The sequence below is a fragment of the Gastrolobium bilobum genome, unplaced genomic scaffold, assembly GCF_033153095.1.
Source record: "Gastrolobium bilobum isolate Gb01-03AN ecotype WA unplaced genomic scaffold, APGP_CSIRO_Gbil_v1 utg111814, whole genome shotgun sequence".
Classification (NCBI taxonomy): Eukaryota; Viridiplantae; Streptophyta; class Magnoliopsida; order Fabales; family Fabaceae; genus Gastrolobium; species Gastrolobium bilobum.
In genome coordinates, this window is record NW_026896239.1 from 47,578 (window position 1) to 70,356 (window position 22,779).

At 35.7% G+C, this 22,779-nt stretch overlaps 1 protein-coding gene across 12 annotated transcripts in view; it reads right to left on the reverse strand.

The window, feature by feature from the left end:
* LOC133298427 (nuclear pore complex protein NUP1) overlaps nucleotides 1-10,093 on the reverse strand; it is a 41,928-nt gene extending 31,835 nt beyond the window's left edge. For 11 of the 12 annotated variants that reach the window (XM_061497710.1, XM_061497717.1, XM_061497705.1 and 8 more), the window contains exons 1-2: nucleotides 9,750-10,093; nucleotides 7,895-7,941 (exon numbers count right to left, since the gene is read on the reverse strand). In XM_061497710.1, coding sequence (XP_061353694.1) covers nucleotides 7,895-7,941; nucleotides 9,750-10,008 — 306 coding nt within the window. In that variant the 5' untranslated portion in view covers nucleotides 10,009-10,093. Of the gene's footprint in view, nucleotides 1-4,573; nucleotides 4,932-7,894; nucleotides 7,942-9,749 lie in introns of those variants that run through there. The other variant, XM_061497716.1, reaches the window with a different exon arrangement.
* Nucleotides 10,094-22,779: the final 12,686 nt, after the last annotated feature.

Sequence of the window (22,779 nt, forward strand, 5' to 3'; positions counted from 1 at the left end):
GATGTCTCATGCTTTGAGCATTACGAGCAGATACCAATCGGACCCTGGAGAGGGTCACTGGACAGCAGTCAAGACCATCCTTAAATACTTAAGAAGAACTAAGTATGCGTTTCTGGTCTATGGTGGGGTTGATGAGCTAACAGTGAAAGGGTTCACTGATGCCAGCTTTCAGAGTGATAAAGATGACTGCAAGTCACAATCAGGGTTCGTATTCACCTTAAATGGTGAGGCAGTATCTTGGAAGAGTTCCAAGCAGGAGACAACAGCAGATCCAACGACAGAAGTTGAATATATAGCTGCTTCTGAAGCAGCTAAGGAGGCCGTGTGGATCAAGAAGTTCATATATGAACTAAGGGTGGTTCCAAGCGTGGATGAGCCCATACAGTTGCTTTGCGACAACACTGGAGCCACTGCGCAGTCAAAGGAACCTAGTTCTCATCAAAGATCTAAGCACGTGCTCCGCAGATATCACTTGATTAGAGAAATCATTGATAGGATCGATGTAAAGATGGATTATATTCCCACAGATGATAACCTAACCGATTCTCTGACAAAGGCTGTTTCTCAGAGAAAACATGATAGTCATTATGAGGCTTTGGGTATATGACTTAGGTTTGATTGGCTCTAGGCCAAGTGGGAGCTTGTTAGTATATGGATGTCCTAGAGACAATCTTTTATTTAGAATAGGACATATGTGGACCTTTGTATTGTTGCAAATAAATAAAAGCACTATTTATCCTGTTTCATATTTTGGTGGTGAATATCTGGGCCATGAGTTTTAGGATTATCTGAGAGAAAATGGAATTCTCTCGCAGTTTACTGCACCTTACACACCACACCAAAATGGTGTCTCCGAAAGGAGAAACAGGACCTTGTTAGACATGGTCAGTTCTATGATGAGTGAGACTCAACTTCCAAAATCGTTTTGCGGATATGCCTAAGACACAGCGGCATACCTTCTAAATAGGGTACCGTCTAAATCTGTTCAGACCACGCCATATGAGATATGGAATGATAAGAGACCCAACCTGAGTTACCTCAGGGTATGGGGATCGCCAGCTTATGTCAAAGCGTTGGCATCAGACAAGCTTAGTGTTAAGAGTACTAAATGTCTATTTGTGGGGTATCCCAAAGGTACTATGGGATACTACTTTTACTCCATAGATGAACACAAGGTGTTTGAGTCAAAGAATGCTGAGTTCCTTGAGAATGATTTGATCTCTCAAGGAGCCAGTGGGAGTAAGATTGATTTTGAATAAGTTCAAGAACCACATGAACAGATTGAGGAACCCGAGTCTGCTCCGCAGGCGACGTTCTCCAATGGAGAAGTAAACACACAACTCCGTAGATCAACGAGGGTCATCCATCCACCTGAGAGGTATGGGTTTGTGATTGAGAATCAGCAAATCGTCGAGGATGATGAACCAAGTAACTACGAAGAGGCAGTCAAGGATGTTGACTCTTCTAAATGGCTTGAAGCCATGGAATCTGAAATGGATTCGATATATCAAAACAAGGTATGGACCTTGGTTCCTAAACCGCAAGGAATAGTTCCTATCGGTAACAAATGGGTCTTTAAAAGAAAGACTGATGCAGATGGCAACGTTCAGACCTACAAAGCTAGGTTGGTTGCGAAAGGGTATCGTCAAAGACAAGGAGTTGACTATGATGAGACTTTCTCGCCTGTTGCCATGATCAAATCTATTAGGATCATGCTTGCAATAGCGGCATATCACGACTATGAAATTTGGCAAATGGATGTCCAGACCGCCTTCTTGAGTGGGTTCTTGAAGGAGGAAGTGTACATGACACAACCTGAGGGCTTTGAAATCAAAGATCAGAAGCATATGGTATGCAAACTTCAAAGGTCGATATATGGGCTAAAGCAAGTATCAAGGAGTTGGAATATTCGTTTTGATGAAGTCGTTAAGAGTAACGGTTTTATCAAGAACGAGAATGAACCTTGTGTTTACAAGAAGGTTAGTGAGAGTAATGTCGTCTTCCTGGTACTTTACGTAGATGACATATTGTTAATAGGAAATGACATCCCCACATTACAAATAACGAAAGAGTGGCTTTCAAAAAACTTCACCATGAAGAATTTGGGAGAAGCGGCCTTTATACTTGGTATAAAGATCTATAGAGATAGATCCAAGAGGCTGCTGGGTTTATCTCAATCCACGTATGTTGACAAGATGCTAAAGAGGTTTAGCATGGAAGGGTCGAAAAGGAGTTTTCTTCCCGTCAGTCATGTGGTACATCTTTCAAAGGCTGTGTCCTAAGTCACAGCCTGAGAAGGATCGCATGAGTGGAATTCCATATGCTTCGGCTATTGGATCCATCATGTATGCCATGATATGTACGAGACCAGATGTCTCATATGCTTTGAGCATTACGAGCAGATACCAATCGGACCCTGGAGAGGGTCACTGGACAGCAGTCAAGACCATCCTTAAATACTAAAGAGGTTTAGCATGGAGGGGTCGAAAAGGGGTTTTCTTCTCGTCAGTCATGTGGTACATCTTTCAAAGGCAATGTGTCCTAAGTCAACGCCTGAGAAGGATCGCATGAGTGGAATTCCATATGCTTCGGCTATTGGATCCATCATGTATGCCAAGATATGTACGAGACCAGATGTCTCATATGCTTTGAGCATTACGAGCAGATACCAATCGGACCCTGGAGAGGGTCACTGGACAGCAATCAAGACCATCCTTAAATACTTAAGAAGAACTAAGTATGCGTTTCTGGTCTATGGTGGGGTTGATGAGCTAACAGTGAAAGGGTTCACTGATGCCAGCTTTCAGAGTGACAAAGATGACTGCAAGTCACAATCAGGGTTCGTATTCACCTTAAATGGTGAGGCAGTATCTTGGAAGAGTTCCAAGCAGGAGACAACAGCAGATCCAACGACAGAAGCTGAATATGTAGCTGCTTCGGAAGCAGCTAAGGAGGCCGTGTGGATCAAGAAGTTCATATATGAACTAAGGGTGGTTCCAAGCGTGGATGAGCCCATACAGTAACTTTGCGACAACACCGGAGCCACTGCGCAGTCAAAGGAACCTAGTTCTCATCAAAGATCTAAGCACGTTCTCCGCAGATATCACCTGATTAGAGAAATCATTGATAGGATGGATGTAAAGATGGATTATATTCCCACAGATGATAACCTAGCTGATTCTCTGACAAAGGTTGTTTCTCAGAGAAAACATGATAGTCATTATGAGGCTTCGGGTATATGACTTAGGTCTGATTGGCTCTAGGCCAAGTGGGAGCTTGTCAGTATATGGATGTCCTAGAGACAATCTTTTATTTAGAATAGGACATATGTGGACCTTTGTATTGTTGCAAATAAATAAAAGCACTATTTATCCTGTTTCATATTTTGTCTCAATATTACTGTTAATATTTTATATGAGTAACTGGATAAACCCCTTGGAGTAAAATAGGTATCTCTTGAGTATCTGTGATGACATCACGATCATGAGGATTCAAGGATACTGGATATTTATTCCTAATTTTATGTTCCTAATCTAGCGACACTGAGAATGGGGATCAGTGATCTCGGGTAAGACTAGCACGACTTATCTACTTGTATTCGGATGCAAGGTAAAAACCTCATAGCTACAGATATAGAGATGTCTTAGCTAAAGTCGTGAGTGGATCTATAAGAGTATAGCTCGCACTGAACAGACCCACAAAAAAGACTCTATGAGGAAATCTCACAGAGAGTATCATTAGAGTAGTCTCTTTATATTTGGGTATGTCTTTCCTTAGACCAGAAGTTATTACCTAGACTGTATTCTAGAAGGCATGCTTTGACTGTATACCTCGTCTGCTGAAACATGGAGACTCATAGGTATACTGTTGGGCTTGTCCTGAAAGAGCACAGGGCTAGGGTGATAAGCTGAAGGAATTCGTCAAATCTCTGTGAGAGATTAGGTTATCTGTAAACCGGAGAAATCGGGATGACATTTACAGTGACTCGGGAATCTATGCATAGTAAAAGAGATTATGAGATGATCTGCCTTTAGAGTCAGTAAATTGAAGATTCCCTATTTCGAATAAAGCTTACCCTAAACCGCAAGGGTTGATACGCTTCCTTACCCTAGGTTTTATGGGAAGGTAACCGAGACGAAAAGAAATACATACGGCAACCAAATATGTGTAATAGGATGATCAAGTCATTAATCTAACTAGCTCTGGGGCAACAAAGCATTGCTAGTGCTCTGTGTTGTCATTAAATGGGTTGTGGGCTTGTTGGGCCCGAGCCCAATTATGTCAGTGGCTATGTTGGATCTAATGGGTCACACACTAACACCTTAATGTCATGATGATATAGCATTGAAGGCAGTGTTGTTAAAAAATAGTGTCGAAACGTAGAAACGTACCGTTTTTACGTATTTATGACCAAAAACGTGTCAAAACGGGAGTTGAAACGGATTTTGGGTTGAAACGGTTGAAACGGCGAGTCAACTAGAGTTTACCGAGTTGACTCAGTTTTTTTTTAAAAAAAAAATAGGGGTACTTTTGTCAAATCACGTCATCCCCCAACTTAAAAAAAAAACCCTACCATCGTGTACGCATTGTTGTTGCTGAGTTTGTACGCGTAGCTGCTGCTTGCTTGCTTCTTCCCCCAAAAAACCAAAAAAAAATCACTGCTTCTTCGGTTATCTTATAAAAGCGAGGTATTCTTCTTCTTGTTTCTTCTTCAGAGCACATACTTCTTCATCCTTGCTTCTTGCTTCTTTAGTTCTCCTATAAAATTGCTGCTCATTTTTCTTTGCTCCTTTTTTGCTTTCGTACAGTACCGACTACCGAGTTTTTTTAAACAGATTGGTGATATATCCTCTTCAAATCTAACACGCCACCATCCTTTCATACTGATATAGTTGAATATTGAATTTTTATAATTTTATAATTTTTATTTTTTAATTTTAATACAGATCTAGTTTTTTACTTATAATAAAAGAAATATTGAATTTTCCAAAAGTATTTGATATTATTGAAAGTAGAAATATTTGACTGTATTTAATTTTTATAAATATTGTTGAAAGTAGAAGTATTTAATTTTAATTCAAATCTAAACAATGTTTTATTGTTTTATTATTAAAAATGATCCAAATTTAATTTACACGTACGTTTCACTTTATGTAACCACTGAGAATTTTATTCCAGTAAAGAAATAGGAAGATTTCAATTTTATTGTTGACAATGAAACGGAGTGCATGGTGATATCTTTTATGATTTTATTACCTAGGTGTTTTGATTTTAATATGTATTATGATGACTGAGTTTGAACTTAATTTTTATTTCTTTTAGTATTTGCACTTAAATTTGTGATGACTTATGTATTGGTGTGTTTTGGTTATATATATATTCGATATATTTTAGTTTTTTGGTACGTAGTAAACTCTTACGTTTCGTTTACGTTTCTCGATTTTACGTTTTTGCTTCCCCCTACCGTTTCAGCGTAGACTCTACGTTTTAACAACATTGATTAAAGATATTGGGCCTAATAATGGTTGTTAGCCCAAGATGAAGTTTGGAAGCCCACTTAGAAGGGAGAGGGCGCATGGTATTGTTAATGGGCTTGGATGGTCCAAGACATTACTAATTAATTTAATTAGTTAAATTAATTATCAAATATTTAAATTTTAAATTTTGAATTTGAATTTTGGATTTGAATTTTGAAATTCGAATTTTGAATTTGAAATTTGAATTTTAAAATTTGAATTTTAAAATTTGAATTTTGAATTTAAATGTTTGGACGTTTGAATTTAAATGTTTGAATTCGAATTTGAATTGGCTATGAAAAGTTGTTTCATAACAAAAGGATAAGATGAGATCTTGTTGGAACAAATCCCTTGTATCAAGAGAAGATCTATGGAGATCTCCAAGGGCTGATTTGGGGCGCCATTTTGGTGGGAGTTGATTGTCATCTTGTCAAACCAACAAGCTCCAATCAGATTTGGTTGTTGAGAGAATCAGTGAGCTAGTTGGTTCAAACTTGAATGCAACAGCTCAAATGTATCTGGACCCTTTTTGGGCTGAATAAGGGTGCATCAATTGGTGGTCATATGATGAGCATTGGTTCAGAATTTTGACTAGATAAAGACCTAGTCTTATGAGGATTCAAAGCGGAGGTTGTTGGTATTTTTGAATTGCAACAACTCCACCTTTGTCTCACTCACTTGTGCGCCACTTTCATTATAAGTAAAGTAAAAATTCTGATTTGATACACTAATTCTCTCCCTCTCTTGTGCGCCTAGTTGGTGAGTTCCTCCTTAAGGTTTTTCAAAAGAACCTAGCCAATTCTTCTATATACCATTCCCACTCTTGTGAAGTTTTCATGCTGGAGACTTCACTCTTCTAAACACATATACCTAGCCTCCTTCTTCACCTGTTGAGCGCATAGCAAGCCTCTCTGTGGTGGTCAATTGGTGGCTTTCAAGAAAGCGTTCTTGCATCTTGACGTGGGTCGTGTGGATCAACGTTAGAGGGTTTGAACCCTTCAAACCTAACACTGATAGTCTTGGAGTTTTGAACTCACAAACAAAGGTAACATCACATGCCATAAAGCATGATTCTTGATTGCATGTGTAATTCCGCATATGAAAAATTTTGTTTTTCCCTCTCACATGCTACGGCCTTCAAGGCCATTTTACTTTCATACCTAACCATCATAATTTCCCATTTTTTTTAAATCAGGTTTATATAATCTTAAAACAACATAAGACCAAAACTTGGCTCAGCCATATATATTGATATTGAAATAGCAAATTCTTGTGGAGGATAGTTTCCAAATCATTGTGTTCCACTATGCACAATTTTATATACATTGCAAATCCTTACACACTATAAAAACTCCATGCACATATTCCCATGTACTCAGCAATAATTCATTTAATAATGAAATAACTGTGTTGCTCATCATAAAGACGCAATGTCAAAGAATAAACACCAAATTAACCAGCAGATTACCACTTCACTCATTCCAAATATATACACTTTGAGTTCACTTAATCTCATGCCCAGTGATCTACAAGAATAAAAAGCAAAACCCAACCAGACGTGCTACAATGTATTTCAACACACTAGGAAAGTACTGTCCAGTGCAACCGAATCATTCCATGAAAACCTAATTCCTTATGAAGCATTTATACTAAAATGCCATACCCAGTTTTAAACAAGTTGTTTTCAGGAAGGAAGTTCACAAGTTCAAGTCTATAAATAATTCTATTGATCTTCAGTACAGGTTTTAACCTTATGCAGAAGGCAGAAATTCATTCAACCCCCATTTGTTGAATGCCCCAAAAGAACCTTTATGGAGGGCCCTAAAGAATGAATTGTTCAAACTAAGCACATCTTGAATGCAATATGACACTACAAATGAATATGTTTCCCCTTAAAGTTGAATGCCCCAAAAGAACCCTTGTGGAGGGTCCTAAAGAACGAATTGTGCTAACTAAACCTATCTTGGAATGCAATATGACACTACAAATGAATGTTTCCGCTTTAAGTTGAATGCCCCAAAAGAACCCTTGTGGAGGGTATCAAAGCACGAATTGTGCTAACTAAACATATCTTCGAATGCAATATGACACTACAAAATGAATATGTTGACCCTTAAAGTGTCCTTAACTACATCGAAGATACAATATACACCTAGATAGGTTGGAAGACAAAAAATAAATAAGAGGCATAAAAATTAATATAATTTCTTTAGCATGAACACATATATTGCAGTAGATTTGGTATAATATTAAGACATTGTCATTAAACAAAGGAACACCCAAATTATTTTTCATAGCATGATGGAAAAATAAAATCACACCCAAAAAATTATTCCTATGAAAACAGCAGACAACATATGTGAAGCATGCATACTTACAAAGACAGCTGCTTCCTGGTGATTGTCCCTCGCTTCCTGCACTGCTTCTGTGCCCAAAAAAAAAAAAGGTAAATAAATATACATAACGGAAAAACATTGAATCATGTGATTTACTTTAATATAATAAAAGGACACACCAAGGTTATCAAATCACAATTCAAATCATGAATCGCCAAGTTACTTTTGAATCATGAATTAGAAATCATATCAAATCGTAAGATTCAGAAACACAATAAAAAATAGCTCCAAATATATCACATAAATAATATATTATGTACACTGCTCAATGTATGAATAAAAAAACAAAGTCTTACGTCAGAAAGTCATAATTGAGTGTCGCCATCAATTCAGATGTAAGATAATAAATAAAAAACTAATAACACATAAGTAACCAAGTCCAAAAATACTATGGTCTTTGGGAGTGTCAAGACTTTATTTCAGAGAAAGAGGAATAAAAAAATAAGCTTTCTTGGGTCTCAGAATCCCACACTTAAAAAATAGTGCTGTTGATAATGGTATCACGAAATGTACCATCCAAGTGTAATTTGAGTACACAGCAAGGCCAAAACACACTGTTCTACTTTACCCTTTATTTAAAAAAAAAATCATGTGTCCTTGACCTTCAGGTCGCATTGGGTCATACACAACCGGACATCGCGACCCGCATTACCCAAATAATTACAGTGGCAACGCAATCTTCGTACATTTCTTTCTGCACTAGATTATGCAATACTAAATTCATGGTGCAATTAAGGCCAGCCAGCAATTCAATCGTTGATCTGAATCGTTCACCCATTGACTCAAATCAAATCATACAACTGATGTTGTGAATCATCCGCTTTTGACAACCATTAACATTGTCGCACACAATGAAAAGGAAAAAATAAATCAAAAGTCACTGAAAAGTTACAACAAAAAGTTACCCATAGTATATACCATTATGAAAAGTTAGGAGAGCAGTGAGCCCACAGAAAAATTTCATAGCCTTTGGCCCCCATTTCTCATTTACAATGTCCTACTCTCAGCTTAGAAATTAGATATGCAAGCCAAAAACTTAATCACTGAGTTACACTATCATTTGTGTACAAATTATACCATGTCTATCATGTTCTTGAAGATATTGTTCACAAACTATGGGAACCAGTCTAAGACTCTACATCCAATTCATTTACCTCCCTATTTTTGAATGTTAGTCTCACTGAGTTCTAAAAGAAGGCAAGCCTGTAGAATTGGTAAAGTTGCTTCTTTGTGACTGAAACGTCATGGGTTCAAATCCAAGAAACAGTTTCTTTACAAATATGAGATAATAAGGCTACGTACAAGGATTGCCCTCATCTCAACCCTCACTTGTCGGTTCGGAGAGTGATTTTAGTCTTGCTGAGTTCTATCCTTTTAACCGAATCAACACATACAAATTCAATGTAATAATTCATTCATGATATGTTTTAGCACTGCCCTAACTATTGGGGTCCTATGTTGGGTAGAAAATCAAAGACTTGTTATTAAGTGTAGTGACTATCAGAAGATTACAAAATTTTCAAGCTTTCAGAAACATAACATCCCACAATATAGGAACTAAAAATCAATTACTTTTGAAACGTAAAACGATAATCAATAACAATAACAACAAAATTGCTAACTTAAATGCTTTCAAAATTGAAGTATTTGACATTATTTAGTAGCAATAACACCGAAAGAGATTAGATTTCCTCAGAAACCAAAAAGGAAAAAATATTGAAAAACAAAACCAGCAATTCGCATAAAAAAGTTATTAAAAAATAATAAAAATCACAAAAGCTTCGTTCAATTAAAATGAATTAATAAGTTAATTTAAACTAAAAAAGGGGAAAGATACCTGAAGAACGTGGTGGTGGTGGTGATGGAGGAAGGCGCTTGCGGAAGACGGAGGCGAAGAGCATGTTGGCGCTAGAAGCGATGAGCCTCTGTGCGGGATCAACGAGCTTCGAGAACCAACCATTGTTCCTGCTAGGGTTTCTCAGCGCTGTCAGCAGCCGTTTGTACGGCGTCGTTTGCGTTCTCTGAAACGGTCTTTTTCGGAACTTGCCGAACACTCCTCCACCTTCGTAAGGGTTCTCATCACGCGCCGTTGCCATGAGAGAGAGAGAGAGAGATTTAGAGAGAGAAAACGGGGAAGGAGCTTTCAATTTCAAGGGAGAAAGTTGAGAGCGTCCAAAATTAGGGTTTTAATTCTACGGAGAGGGAGAGAAATAAATAAATAAATATTTATTTCAGAATAATATCTGTGGGAACGAATATCTGGTGTGTGACTGTGAGAGAGAATCTCACTCCTTTCTCCTTTTTAGTCTAGTTTTTTTTTTTTTTAAAGACATAAAAATAACAGTACTGAATGTAATTTCTCATTCCAATCACTTTGAATTGAAATTTAAAATTAAAATGAAATTACTAATAAATGAATGGTACATATATTGTAACAATTAATTAGTATTACTACCAATGTTACTATCTATCAATTTCACCGTTATATCAATTATGTTGATCATCTAATTGATTATATTTATTTACATCTTTGTATGGTCATGATTTTTCATATTTAATGTGAAAACATTAAATATGAGAAATCATAATAATACAAAGATAAAAATAAATATAAAATATTAAATATAGAAATCATAACCCTACACAGATGAAAATAAAATAACCGTTAATCAACATAATCGATCTAACGATGAAATTAATTGATAGTAACACTGATTAATTGTTACAATATCATTTTCCATTGAGTAAGACAGACAAGGGTGAGCTTCTAAGTTCTAATGTATCGATTTTATACTCTAAATTTTAAATCCTCCAATGAAATATATTTGTATGTTTTGCGACGGGGAGTGAGAGAAAAAAAAATGCAAAAAGAGAGAAAAAAAAATTTCTTTAGTGTATGTTTGAAGGGATAGGTTATTCTATCTATTTATTTTTTCTGTCTACATTTACCTATCACTCTGAAATACTATTAGATCAAAATCTCAACTAACATTTATCTTTCTCTCTTTTCTTGAGATTCTGATATAATACTGTTAGAGAGTGGTAGGTAGAAAAAAAGTATTTTATTTAAAATTATAAAGAAATTATATTTATTTACAAGAATGTGATTAATAAACTTTTATAATTACAAGACTATCACCATAAATTAATTTAAATATGAAAAAAAGTTGGATTCATTTACCAAAGTACCATTAATGAATTATCATAATTATAAATTGTAATTACAAAAACAATAAAACTAAAAAATAATTTTTCAAGGGAAAAATATTTCTACTTTTATGCATAAAAATTTCTTTGCCACACTCGAAGTTAGTGGGTCGCATTATCATTCATTTTTAAGCGAGTGTGGCATAGAAATTTTTTTTGCATTACAAACAGAAACATTAAACCATTTTTGAAACATCTCTAACTTGTTCTTCTTTTAATTTTTAAAAATTAAAAAACAGTTATTGTGTTGAAAATCATTTTGCAAAGCAATACATTTCAAACAAGTTTTTTTTTAATTCTAAACATTAAAAAACTATTTTTAAAAACGGAAATGAAACATATTATTTTCTTTCCTTTGTGGTTCCATGAAACATATTATTTTTTTTAAGATACAATTTTTGTATTTTTATTGTATTAGAATTATAAAAAAAATCTATTTAGATAACACATTCTTGGTCACTTATAATGCAAAACTTTTCCTGAAATCCTATCAAGGTAAAAGTACACATACCAAACAAGTTGAATCAAATATCTGTTTAATTATGTGCATAAAGGAAATGATAAAGTGATAACTACTTTATTTCGTAAGCATGCTTCAAATCCTTTAAATCATATTATTGATGAAATTCAAAATTATTATAATTTGCATATATATTTCTCTGCATTCAGCATAGAAATTTTTGGATTTGATGTTCACTTTAAGAAGCTTACTGTGATTAGATTACCATTTCATTTGCCAAATCAACGGTAAGTTGTATATAATGCTGAGGTGTGTTCCTCCTTTAATAATATGGAGACTGACCATGCAAGACATTAATAGCGCATGACTCAAAATCTGATCAATCACTTCAATAAATGCAACTACTTCATTAAATGATGAAGTTTCTGAAAGAATGTGAAAGGCCTACCCCACCTATAAATGGGATGAAATTAGAAAGAGAAAGTTTAGTTGGTTAGAGAATCTCTCTATAATAGAAGTTTGAGTGTGTAACCTCTTCATAAAAGAACATTGTATTCCATCCTTATATGGGTGAAGAATTCGTAATAATCCTGGGGGTGTTTAGTATAGGAGATATTTTTTTTATCAGGAAAAAACGATTTCTAGGAATATGGTGGTAAACATTTTTGCCTAGTTAAGTTATGAAAAAGTGTTTGGTATGCCAAAATTTTACCGAAAAAGTTGGGTTAATTTTTGTAATACCCCATATTTTTATTAACTTTAACCTTATGCCTTTTAGTTAATTTGAGGAGCTCAAACTTTTAAGTTTCGAGGACGAAACTTCTTTTAAGGAGGGTAGAATGTAATACCCCATATTTTTATTAATAAAATAATAATAATAATAATAATATAATAATAATAAACTATAAATTAGTAGTAATAATATATATATATATATATATATATATATTATGGTGATAGATAACAAAATGTAATATTAATTTTACCTTTGATAAAATTATGAGTGAATACCCTTTTTAGTCCCTGAAAATATTTGCGAAGCACAATTTAGTCCCTCGGTTTAAAAAAGTCACATTTCAGTGTTTCATTTTTAAAAAAAAGGGACACGTTTATACTTCTGTTAAGTGGAAAGTGACGGCCCTGTTGACGGACGCCACCTGGAACGTTAAGTGGCTGAGTCACTAACGTCATGCCCACGTGGAGAGAAAACGACGTCGTATTGATAGCTGCCTTGTGTCTAGTTGGATGTTTGGACATGTGACCGTTGCATGAAAGGGTGAGTGACCCAATATAGTTCCTGTCAATTTAGAACCCTAAATCAGCCTAAGAATAAAAAAAAAACCCAAAACACATTTTGTTGAAGATTGAATAGAGTGTCAAGTAGAAGGTGTTTACTGGCTATTTTCTGGTGCGTAGAAGAAGATGACTATGTTATCTGGCTTGGGGGATCAAGTTTTCTGGTGCATTTGGGAGTAGAACAACCTCACGGAATTTTGGACGAAGGTGCAAGATGTTGTTCAGCAAGATCTGAGTATGAAGGTGCAGGAAAGAAAGCTGTGATGATTGCAATGGTTGTTACAATGAAATGCATTGTACGAAATGTAGTTTTTCTTGAATGAAATTGAATGACTTGTTGACCACTGTGATGAATAATGTTGAGAAGATGCACTTTTGGTCCCTGGATATTGGAACCTAATGATATAAACTAGAACCCAATTTAGTCCCTGGATATTGGACCCTAATGATATAAACTAGAACCCAATTTAGTCCCTGGATTTTTTATCGAGGGCCAATTAGGTCCTTGAAAAAATATATCGGGGCACTTTTTGGTCCCTGACAGTTAAAATTTGGACATGACCTGTTTAGACTAAATTGGACACAAGTTGCAATTCAAAAGCTGTTCATCACAAAGACATAATGCAGCAATTCAAAAATCAGCAAGCTGCAGCAATTCAAAAGCTGCAATTTATACAAGCTGCAATCCAAAAATTGGACATGAACACATTGCATTCAAATTTGTCCAAACAGCAACGACCAAACAGTACCCAGAATTGGACCACCTGCATTGTAGCCAGAATAAAAAAGATTCATACACAAATTAACAAATCAGCATACAGATACAGCTTGCAGCAATGGGAAACAACTGATATAAAAAAGGAAGTTGTAGTCATTCATAATGGAACTTGTAGTCAGTTACAACTGCATACCCTTCCATCATAATTAAAGGCTTGTCAAAAAATAGAACCTATGATGGTCACCAAAACCATTCTAAAACATCCATTTCATACACAAAAAACAGAACCTATGATGGGCACCAGAACCTATGGGGGTTCCAAAAAATATAGTCATGAACATTGTTGCCTATACAACAAAAAAGTGAACCCCTATACAAAAAAACTGTATCCAAGAATGATTCAAGCTGGTCTTGGTGGCCTAAACTCAGGTGTGGCCATGAAAGCCATTGTGCCACTGCTTTTTGCATTGATGGTTTCAGTTGACAATTGTTCTGCTGGTGGTGGGGCTGTAGGTGGTGGGTTGTTGCCCCTAGTGGCTTTCCTTTGTCATCCACTCTCCCATTTTCATAAGTCAGCTTTCCTTTGTCATTCCTAACCAACACACCTCCATGATGATATCTTATAACTATATAATCTTCCATCTGCATACAAAACAGAACATAATCATTTTTGACACTACCATCATATTAATTTACAATATCATACAAGTAATCACTACTTAAAAATATTAATTGTGGCTTTTTTAATGGCTGCATAAAACTAATTACACGACACTGTCATAAATAAATTTGGGGCTTTTTTGGTAATCACTACACACACCAACTTAAAATAACAAATGGGGGACCACATGCAACAAGTTCCAAAAAGATTCAACCAAAGGCAACAAGAGGGACCGCAGATAATAATCAGGTATGCTGCACTGTTAAGACTATATGTTAGTTAACAAACCGATTATTAAATTGGGGCGTTGCAAGGTACAACAAATTTACTTCTCTATTTTGGAGAAGGAAAAGGCAAGTTGGAAGACGATACATATGGTGATCTAGGGTAGGTATTGATTCTAGAAAAATTAACAACATGATATTTGATTACCTTTGCAAGGGGAGCCGTGTCATGGCAATCAAAACTCCAAATTGTGTTACACTATCAATGATCGAGGCCCAATATATCACCGCACCTGAAGCAAGCTAGGAGATGATATGGATGGAGAATTTCCTCCTTGATAGACAAGGTTACCTCTAGATCTCGCTCAAACTAAGAATCTACCTATCACTCTCGCTAAAAACACACTGATATTCATTACCACTAGATCCAAGATATGATGAAGAAAAAACATATTCAACTAGAAAAGGTGCATATCGACCTGAATTGGTCTAATATGATGACAAAGGCAGTACCGGTAAGAAAATTTGAAGAGTGTCGTGCTGATAAACCATTGCATTAAAGTCAGAAATGGGAGATTTGTTGTGATATGTTCCTCCTTTAATGTTGTGGAAGTCGAGCATACAAGTTATTAATAGTGCGTGACTCAATGTCTGAATAAAAATTCCAATAATTGCAACCACTTCATTAAATGATGAAGTTTCCAAAAGAAGATTAAAGACCTAGCCCATTATAAAATGAGATGAAATTACAAAGAGAAATTTTAGTTGGTTAAAGAATTCCTCTATAACGGAAGATTGAGCGTGTAACCTCTTCAGAGAAGAACCTTGTATTACATCGTTGTGTGGGTGAAGAAGAATTCGTGTAATCCTCTAGTGAGTCACTAAGGTAGAACTCTTGTAATCCTACTATTTATATAGTGGAAGATTTTGCGAGACTAAGTCTCGTGATTTGTACTCCTCTGCATTTGAGGAGATTTTCCATGTTAAAATTGTTGTGTTTTTTCTTTTCCTTCATCTCTATTTATGCATTATTTTTGTATTTTGTGTTATTTCGTATTTGGGCTGACCTGTCAATAGGTCGATCTCCAAGTATGGAGCTAATGTGCTCGACTTGAAGAATTATTTATTTTCCCACTAATAGAGGGACCTTGTCCCAATATACAAAGACAACGAAATTGTTCAACATGTTCTAAATATGACAGAAATTAAGAGTATTTTGTTCTTAGGTTGGATGAAAAAACAAATCATAGATGCAAGCAATATTACACACAATGAATTTCCTACAAAATTTGTAAGTAAATAATGATGTTCGAAATGGATGCCAAGAGAGAAAGGATTTGCTATTGGAAGATTGTCTCATGGAAATGGAGAAAATTTTAATACTGGGCTTTCGCTAAAACATTTGAATAGGTAAATGGACTTCACATATATAAGAACATTCAATAGTTCCACTCATGATTCATTCAATGATGCATGCTATGCTTTTGGTCTGCTACAAGATGAAGTAGAGTTTATTGACACAATCAAATAAGCAAGTTATAATAGCCATAACCTGATTAATTAGAAAATTGCATGTGATTAAATAATTAATCATGCATTATGGGATTTAATTAAGCAAAAGTCTTAGTTAAAGGAATGAAGTCACTTTTTGAATAAAAGGTGCAGTTAGTGAAACTTTTAGGGTGTGTAGGAAAAATTACCTGGAATGTAAAAGTAAACTGAGGAATATGACGATAAAAATATCCCAAACTAATAGTTAAAGTTTGAAAGTGAGTTGAGGTAACTAGATCGATAAGTTTTTACCCAATTAAAGGTTACCTAACCAAAGTTAAGCTATTTTACTAAGTTTTTCTCACTTTTCCCTCACTCTCTTCGTGCTTCGCATACCATGATATTTTCAAGAATTCATGCTTGTGCTTATGAGTGTTCTAGCATTTTGAGCAATTAGTGAATTGGATGACTGATTATGTCTCTTGTGTTGCTAGAATTGAGGTAAGTGGATCATCCTTGAGTAACCATCCATTGGAGGAAGTTATGAAGCTTGATTAGCTCACTTGAATTGGTATTAATTTGTGAAGCTTGGTTGATTGTTTATTGGTGGTGAACAAAGGTTAAGCTTAGAAGCACATTAAGGTAAGCCTTCAAAACTTGGGTATTGATCCCTTTATTGTTCCACCAAACCCTGAATGGGTAGTGGTTGTTGATAGTGTATGTAATTGCAATAAAGTAATTTAATGCTTTGTTATACATATGTGTATGCATTGGGTGTGACATAGGATAGTGTTTCCCAATGCTTTGTATGTTGCATGACGATGCGTAATTCATACTTGGTAGATTCTCTAATCAGTAGGACTATTTGAATCTGAGTATCCTTAGGATGACATGAGAGCTCGAGAGATGTCTCCTGGAAATGTTTGACACACTGCATGGATATGTATTTACTGCATTATTTACTATTATTGCTATTATACTGTGAGTGAACTATGGGGTGAAGAGATGCTCCAAGGACCCCTGATTTACTGAGGTATATTCGTATATCTCACTCCATATTGTAGGGACCCCCTTTCAGGTACATATGTTGCAGGAGTCTCTGGTGGCAAGTGCTCATACTTGAGCTAGATGGTCATATGGGGATAACCTGTTGTTTTGGATTGCATGTTGTCTAAGATTGTTAGATGTATTTGCCATTTATATCACCCCTTGTACATGTATATTTTGGAGGCCATGTGATGTATTTTGGAGGACTTAATCCATGACCATTGTTGTGGTAATTGCCTTGTTGTATATGGCTAATAGCTTTGATCATGTCTTTTGATAGCTAAGTCATTTGGCATGTATTTATTTTGAAGAACATGGATGTAATTGAGATATTGATACATTAATAGAATGTGATGTTATGGTTTTGTCATTTTGATTTTTCCAATGAAATGATATAAAAGATGTAACTATTGAGGCATTGATGTTGTAAGATTGTCAATTAGGTACCAAGAAGTTAGAGAATATAGGGAGTTAATTCCCCAATTGAAATAAATGAAAACAGGGGAATTTATGTTTTGCACAGGTAGAGGGCGCTTAAGGCCCCTTATGAGGAAGCTTAAGCGCCCTAAGACCGAAAGTTTTGAAGATTTAACCATTTGAGGGGGCTTAAGCGTCCAAAATGGAGGCTTAAGCACGCATAGAGGGCTTAAGCGCCAAAAGAGAGGGCTTAAGCGCCCTGGTGAATCTGTGCGTGGATAAATTCTCTGCCACAGGGGGATTAAGCGCGCGCAGGGGGTGTAATAGCCTGTTGTACACCGGTATTGTTAACATTTATTATGATATTAAGCGCAATTACAATCACAACAATTCATTTATAAAAATGCGAGTAAATTTTTTCCGTTTATTACGCGAGCATTTAAAACCGTAAAAAGCGTAATAAATAAAAGTTGTGACCATAACTGTAAACTCTTGCGGAATACTTGTTTAAACTATTTTTATATCTTATTTTACTCAATACAGTACACTAAGGGGTTCCCATAAACCCACTTAGCCAAATTCTCAATCTTGTGTTTTCTACCTATCCGAACATGATTCGGTATTTATTTTTCTGCGGACACACCGCACAAAACTAGTCCTTCCTCTTTAGCTATATCTTTTCTTACTTAATTACCTTTCCAATTAGCCATCACACGAGTCATTTCGATCTCGTTTGCTCCGGATATCACCATTTGAAGTTGGACAAGCAAAATTGCCAATCAACCCCAAAACAGCTCCAAATATCCTTCACTCTACGAGTTACTACAGAGAAACCACTCACTCAATTGCTCTAAAATTTTTATACCATATACTAGACACCTCAAGCTTCAATTTTACATATCATACACTTAATTTTATCGAGAAACGAAGCGGAAATAAAATTCTCAAAAACTGCTAGAAACAGCCCCTGCATAGGTGCGTTCTGGACAGTCCGTGTTCACAGGTTTCTACAGAGCTGTGTGCTACCTTGACATTCCTCATATTTAAACGCAATATAGGGGACATCTCAAGCTTTAAAATGGCGTATGACACGTCCCTATCAGACCTCTGTGGAGGGAGATATGCTCTCCCGAAGTTCGTTTAAATTCTGGCAATTCTACAGAAAATTAGCCAGAGTTTCCTTTGTTTTTCCTAAAATTCCCAAATTTGTAATTGTTTTCTAATACCTCAAATGTATCTAATAACCAATGGGTGGCACACACAAGGACCAACAATGCCTTGGGGCACTTACAACCCAACTCAGTTTATAGTTATTACACAATATATACCATATGACTCACTTTATAAATCATTAACTTGTTTCAAACACCAATGTCCATTTACATGCAATTTCTCAATATACAAATAATTATAATCCTAAAATAGGCCTAAAGCCCTTCCATCATATTACATCATGTATCCATTGTACAATTGCAACATTTCACTTACATATTACAACTTACAACTTCATAACTTTAATTACAACTTGAAACATAAAGCTTAAAAGACATATACAACTAGACTTAAGCAAAATGACATGAACAAATATGACTATGAAACTCATCCTACATACATATGGGATGTTCATGCCCTAAGTCTTGCCTAGGCCAAATGGCCATCAAAATGCAAAAGTGCAAGTCCTCCAATGACTTATCCTACGAGCTTCTTGCCTGCCGCTCCCGTGCCACTGCTACCTCCTGAAATAAAGCCCCCAAGACGAGGTGAGATATACGAATATATCTCAGCAACCCAGAGGTTCTGGAGAAAACTCTGTCCAATGGCTCACTTCGATGCATATAAATAATATAAAATAACCACTTTTCAAAACGGGATAAAGCAAGTGATTTAGAGAAACTGGGGAATATAGGAATACAAAATACGACGAAGCGGGAATGGTAGCTACCAATACCACGCAACGTCCTCGGCATATAAGCCTATGGGTCTCATCCAAGGCATGTTCTTAGAACATCAACCAAGGTACTCCTTCCATCCGCATACACCTGAGACTTCCTAGTGTGCTCCTATCCGGATCACACAGCACGACCCTAGGTCAACTGGAACTCCCTCTCGGAGACCTATCCAGTGTAAGTCTGAAACGCCCGAAGGCAACATTGTCTACTGGCCAGAGACTCGGTACCTATGTACCAACATACATCTACATGCATGATCATGTTATTCTACACTACTCATATACATTTCCTACCATCACCCTCAACGGGTATGGTGGAACACACAAGGGTAACAAGCCCCAGTACCAAGAAGTTACCTCAATGCGTTTCTCCACTTAGCTCCAAGAAGTTTATGTTCCAAGCTTGTTACTCAACAGAATGCCTACACAGAGGACATTCCCAATTACTCAAAACTAATACGAACACATGCCAGTTAACAATTATACAAGTATGATTCAACCACTTACCTCAATCCCACTTGGTCCAAGACCAAGGGCAATCCACCGACTCACGGTTCGGGGTTCAAATCGACGTACGGAAACCTACAATAACAATGTATGAACCGTCAGTACACGACAATTCTATCAAAATGTGAAAAACGTCAAAACCCCCTTACACCCTTGTAGGTTCGGCCTTCTTAGGCTTATTTCACAATTTATTTTTCTAATTTTTCTTTCTCATTCTATTATACTTCCTTAGGTTGCCAAAAGGCTACACAAGTGTCGTTTTTCCATTTTACGTCTTTTAAATTACATTTTGCCTAATATTTTACTCTAGGATCCTTTATGGTATTTAACACCCTCAATTATTTTTCATTGATTCTTCCACTTTCAAACCACCACACAACCCATCTAAATACCATTTAATACAAGATACATCATTCAAACAATGTCAACAACACCAATTCCCCTCTTTTTCCCAATGGCCGAAAATTCAACATGGTGACCTCCAAGGGATTTCCATCAATTCCAATTACTCCACACCTCACACAATCCTATTATATAATCATATAATTATACCACAACTCACTAATCCAATCCCCATGCATTTTCAAAATTCAACGTCATGACACCTCAAAATTTTCTAAGTTAAACAATCATATTTTTCACCAAAAATTTTCATTGCATTTATAGCTAATGCACATTATTCTAAGACACATTCATGTACAAACTTTTTCCAATTGAGCTTTCTAAACACATCAATCACAAAATCCCCCTTTAGGGTTCAAGAAATCAATCACATCATTCAATCGTTTAAAATACAAGGAAACTCACCCAAATGCAAGGCACAAGGCTCCTCCTAACCATACTCCACCATTGGAGCACCTAGAATCTCCATGAACACAAATCTCTAAGCTTGAGACGCGGCCAAAAGGGAGGAATATCTCAAAATCTATTGGTTTTCAAGGCTTGGGAATACCACCAATGGCTTTAGAAGGCAATTTTCAACAAGTTTCAACACAAATTTTACTTGATTTGGTGCTTGGATGAGTGATTAATGGAAGGAGAAAGTTTGAAGAAAAACTTGGAAGGGAGAGGGAGAAGGGCGCGGGTTTCATAAGAGAGAAGGGAAGAGAAGATGGTGAATAGTGAGGGGAGGTGATGTGGCTTAAGTGATTTGAGTGGGGTGGGGCCCACCGCCACCTCACGCGTTTCAAACTTATTTGAATTTCCCTCTGATTCCACTAAACGTCCATAAATTTAAAACCTATTTAGAAACTATAATTTTTAAAATTAACCATTCTCCTTTAATTATACTTGATGAGGTGAATCTTGAGTTTTTCGGTCGTTCAGAGAAAACGCTGTTTAAGCTGTTGCACGCGTCGTTGGCACGCTTCCCCAAACTAACTTAATTCCATCAAATTTTATCAGAAATCATATTTCCTAGTTCTATAGACCATTTATAACTCATATTTGAAACCTAGAGCTCAAAGCTCACTCGACACGTTTTACGGTGCAATCGTACCGCGATATTTCGACCCGGTGAAACACTATTCACTGAATTTTCTGAAACTTGCCTAATCACTCAATTTTTCGTTCTGAATCCATTTCCAGTGTTATTTTTACCATCTGAGACCTCCTACTCAATTTTTATCTTCCTAGGGTTGCGTGTTGGCTAATTACCGTTTTGCCATGTCTTTGTATTTTGGCTTAATCTTCAGGATTTTCACTAATCCTTCACTTAATTACTCATTCAATATTTTAATACTTAAATTGCGAGGTGGTGTAGGGGGCTTAAGCCCTCTCTTTGAACATAAACTTAAAAATTCTCTGCCAGGGTGGGGGGCTTATGCTCTCAACCCCTATTTTAGGAAAAAAGCAATTATCTCTTGAAACATGTAATAGGGACCATCTAATTAGGTCTAATAAAGATAGTAAATGATGTAAAACATAATTTTAGTTATTCCGTAACTTCACACAATTATAATCACGAAATTGATAGATTAAATACGATCTTGTTGATAAAGGAAATGAGCAATGTTTTAAAAAGAAAAATTTATTTGTATTCTTAATTGAACCAATGTGATTGTAACTGCGATTAATATCATAAAATAATGATAACAAACCGGTTCTAGAATGAGTTACACAAGTTACATAAAAAAATGTTTAAAATCTTACTCATTTCTAATAACATGTCCAAACCTGAATTTGTTTAGAAAAATTGTTTGAAATAATTTTTTTATAGATATAATTTTTCGGGAAAGAAGATTATAAAATTGTTAAGATTGTTGTTTCATATTAATATTTGTTCATTTCAAGTTGGATCAGTTGAGGTATTGTTTCACATTCTTTTCTATAATGATTGAAGGTAATTAAAGGAGACTCTTCTATCCAATCCAATCAGGGAAAGATGTGGTGCAAGACTCGGACACTCAAGTCATGAGAAAATGAGAGGAAGCACACAAATAATCATGTTTAATAATATATATAATACTATATTATAATATAGTATTATATATAACCAGGGTATCAGCAGCTGATGAAACATTTTGGCAGTTGACTACTAGCACACCATTGGTCCATTACAATGTTTAATAATTCTTTAATACTATATATATATATATATATATATATATATATATATATATTGTACATAAAAAGTTCATATGAGGTTAGATGTTGTTTTCAACTAAGATTAGGACAAATCTCCCAATTTTTTTGAGATTTCTGGAAAGGATTACTAATTGTACCATTAAAAAAGTCCTCATATCAGCTAATTAGATTCGAATTCACGCTTTTGTGGAGTATATATCTAATCTTTAACTTTTGGTTTATGTTTACAAATACAAATTTGAAGAATAAACATTGATATTATACACTCAATTTGAAGGAACTTATGGACGTAAGCATGTCAAGTG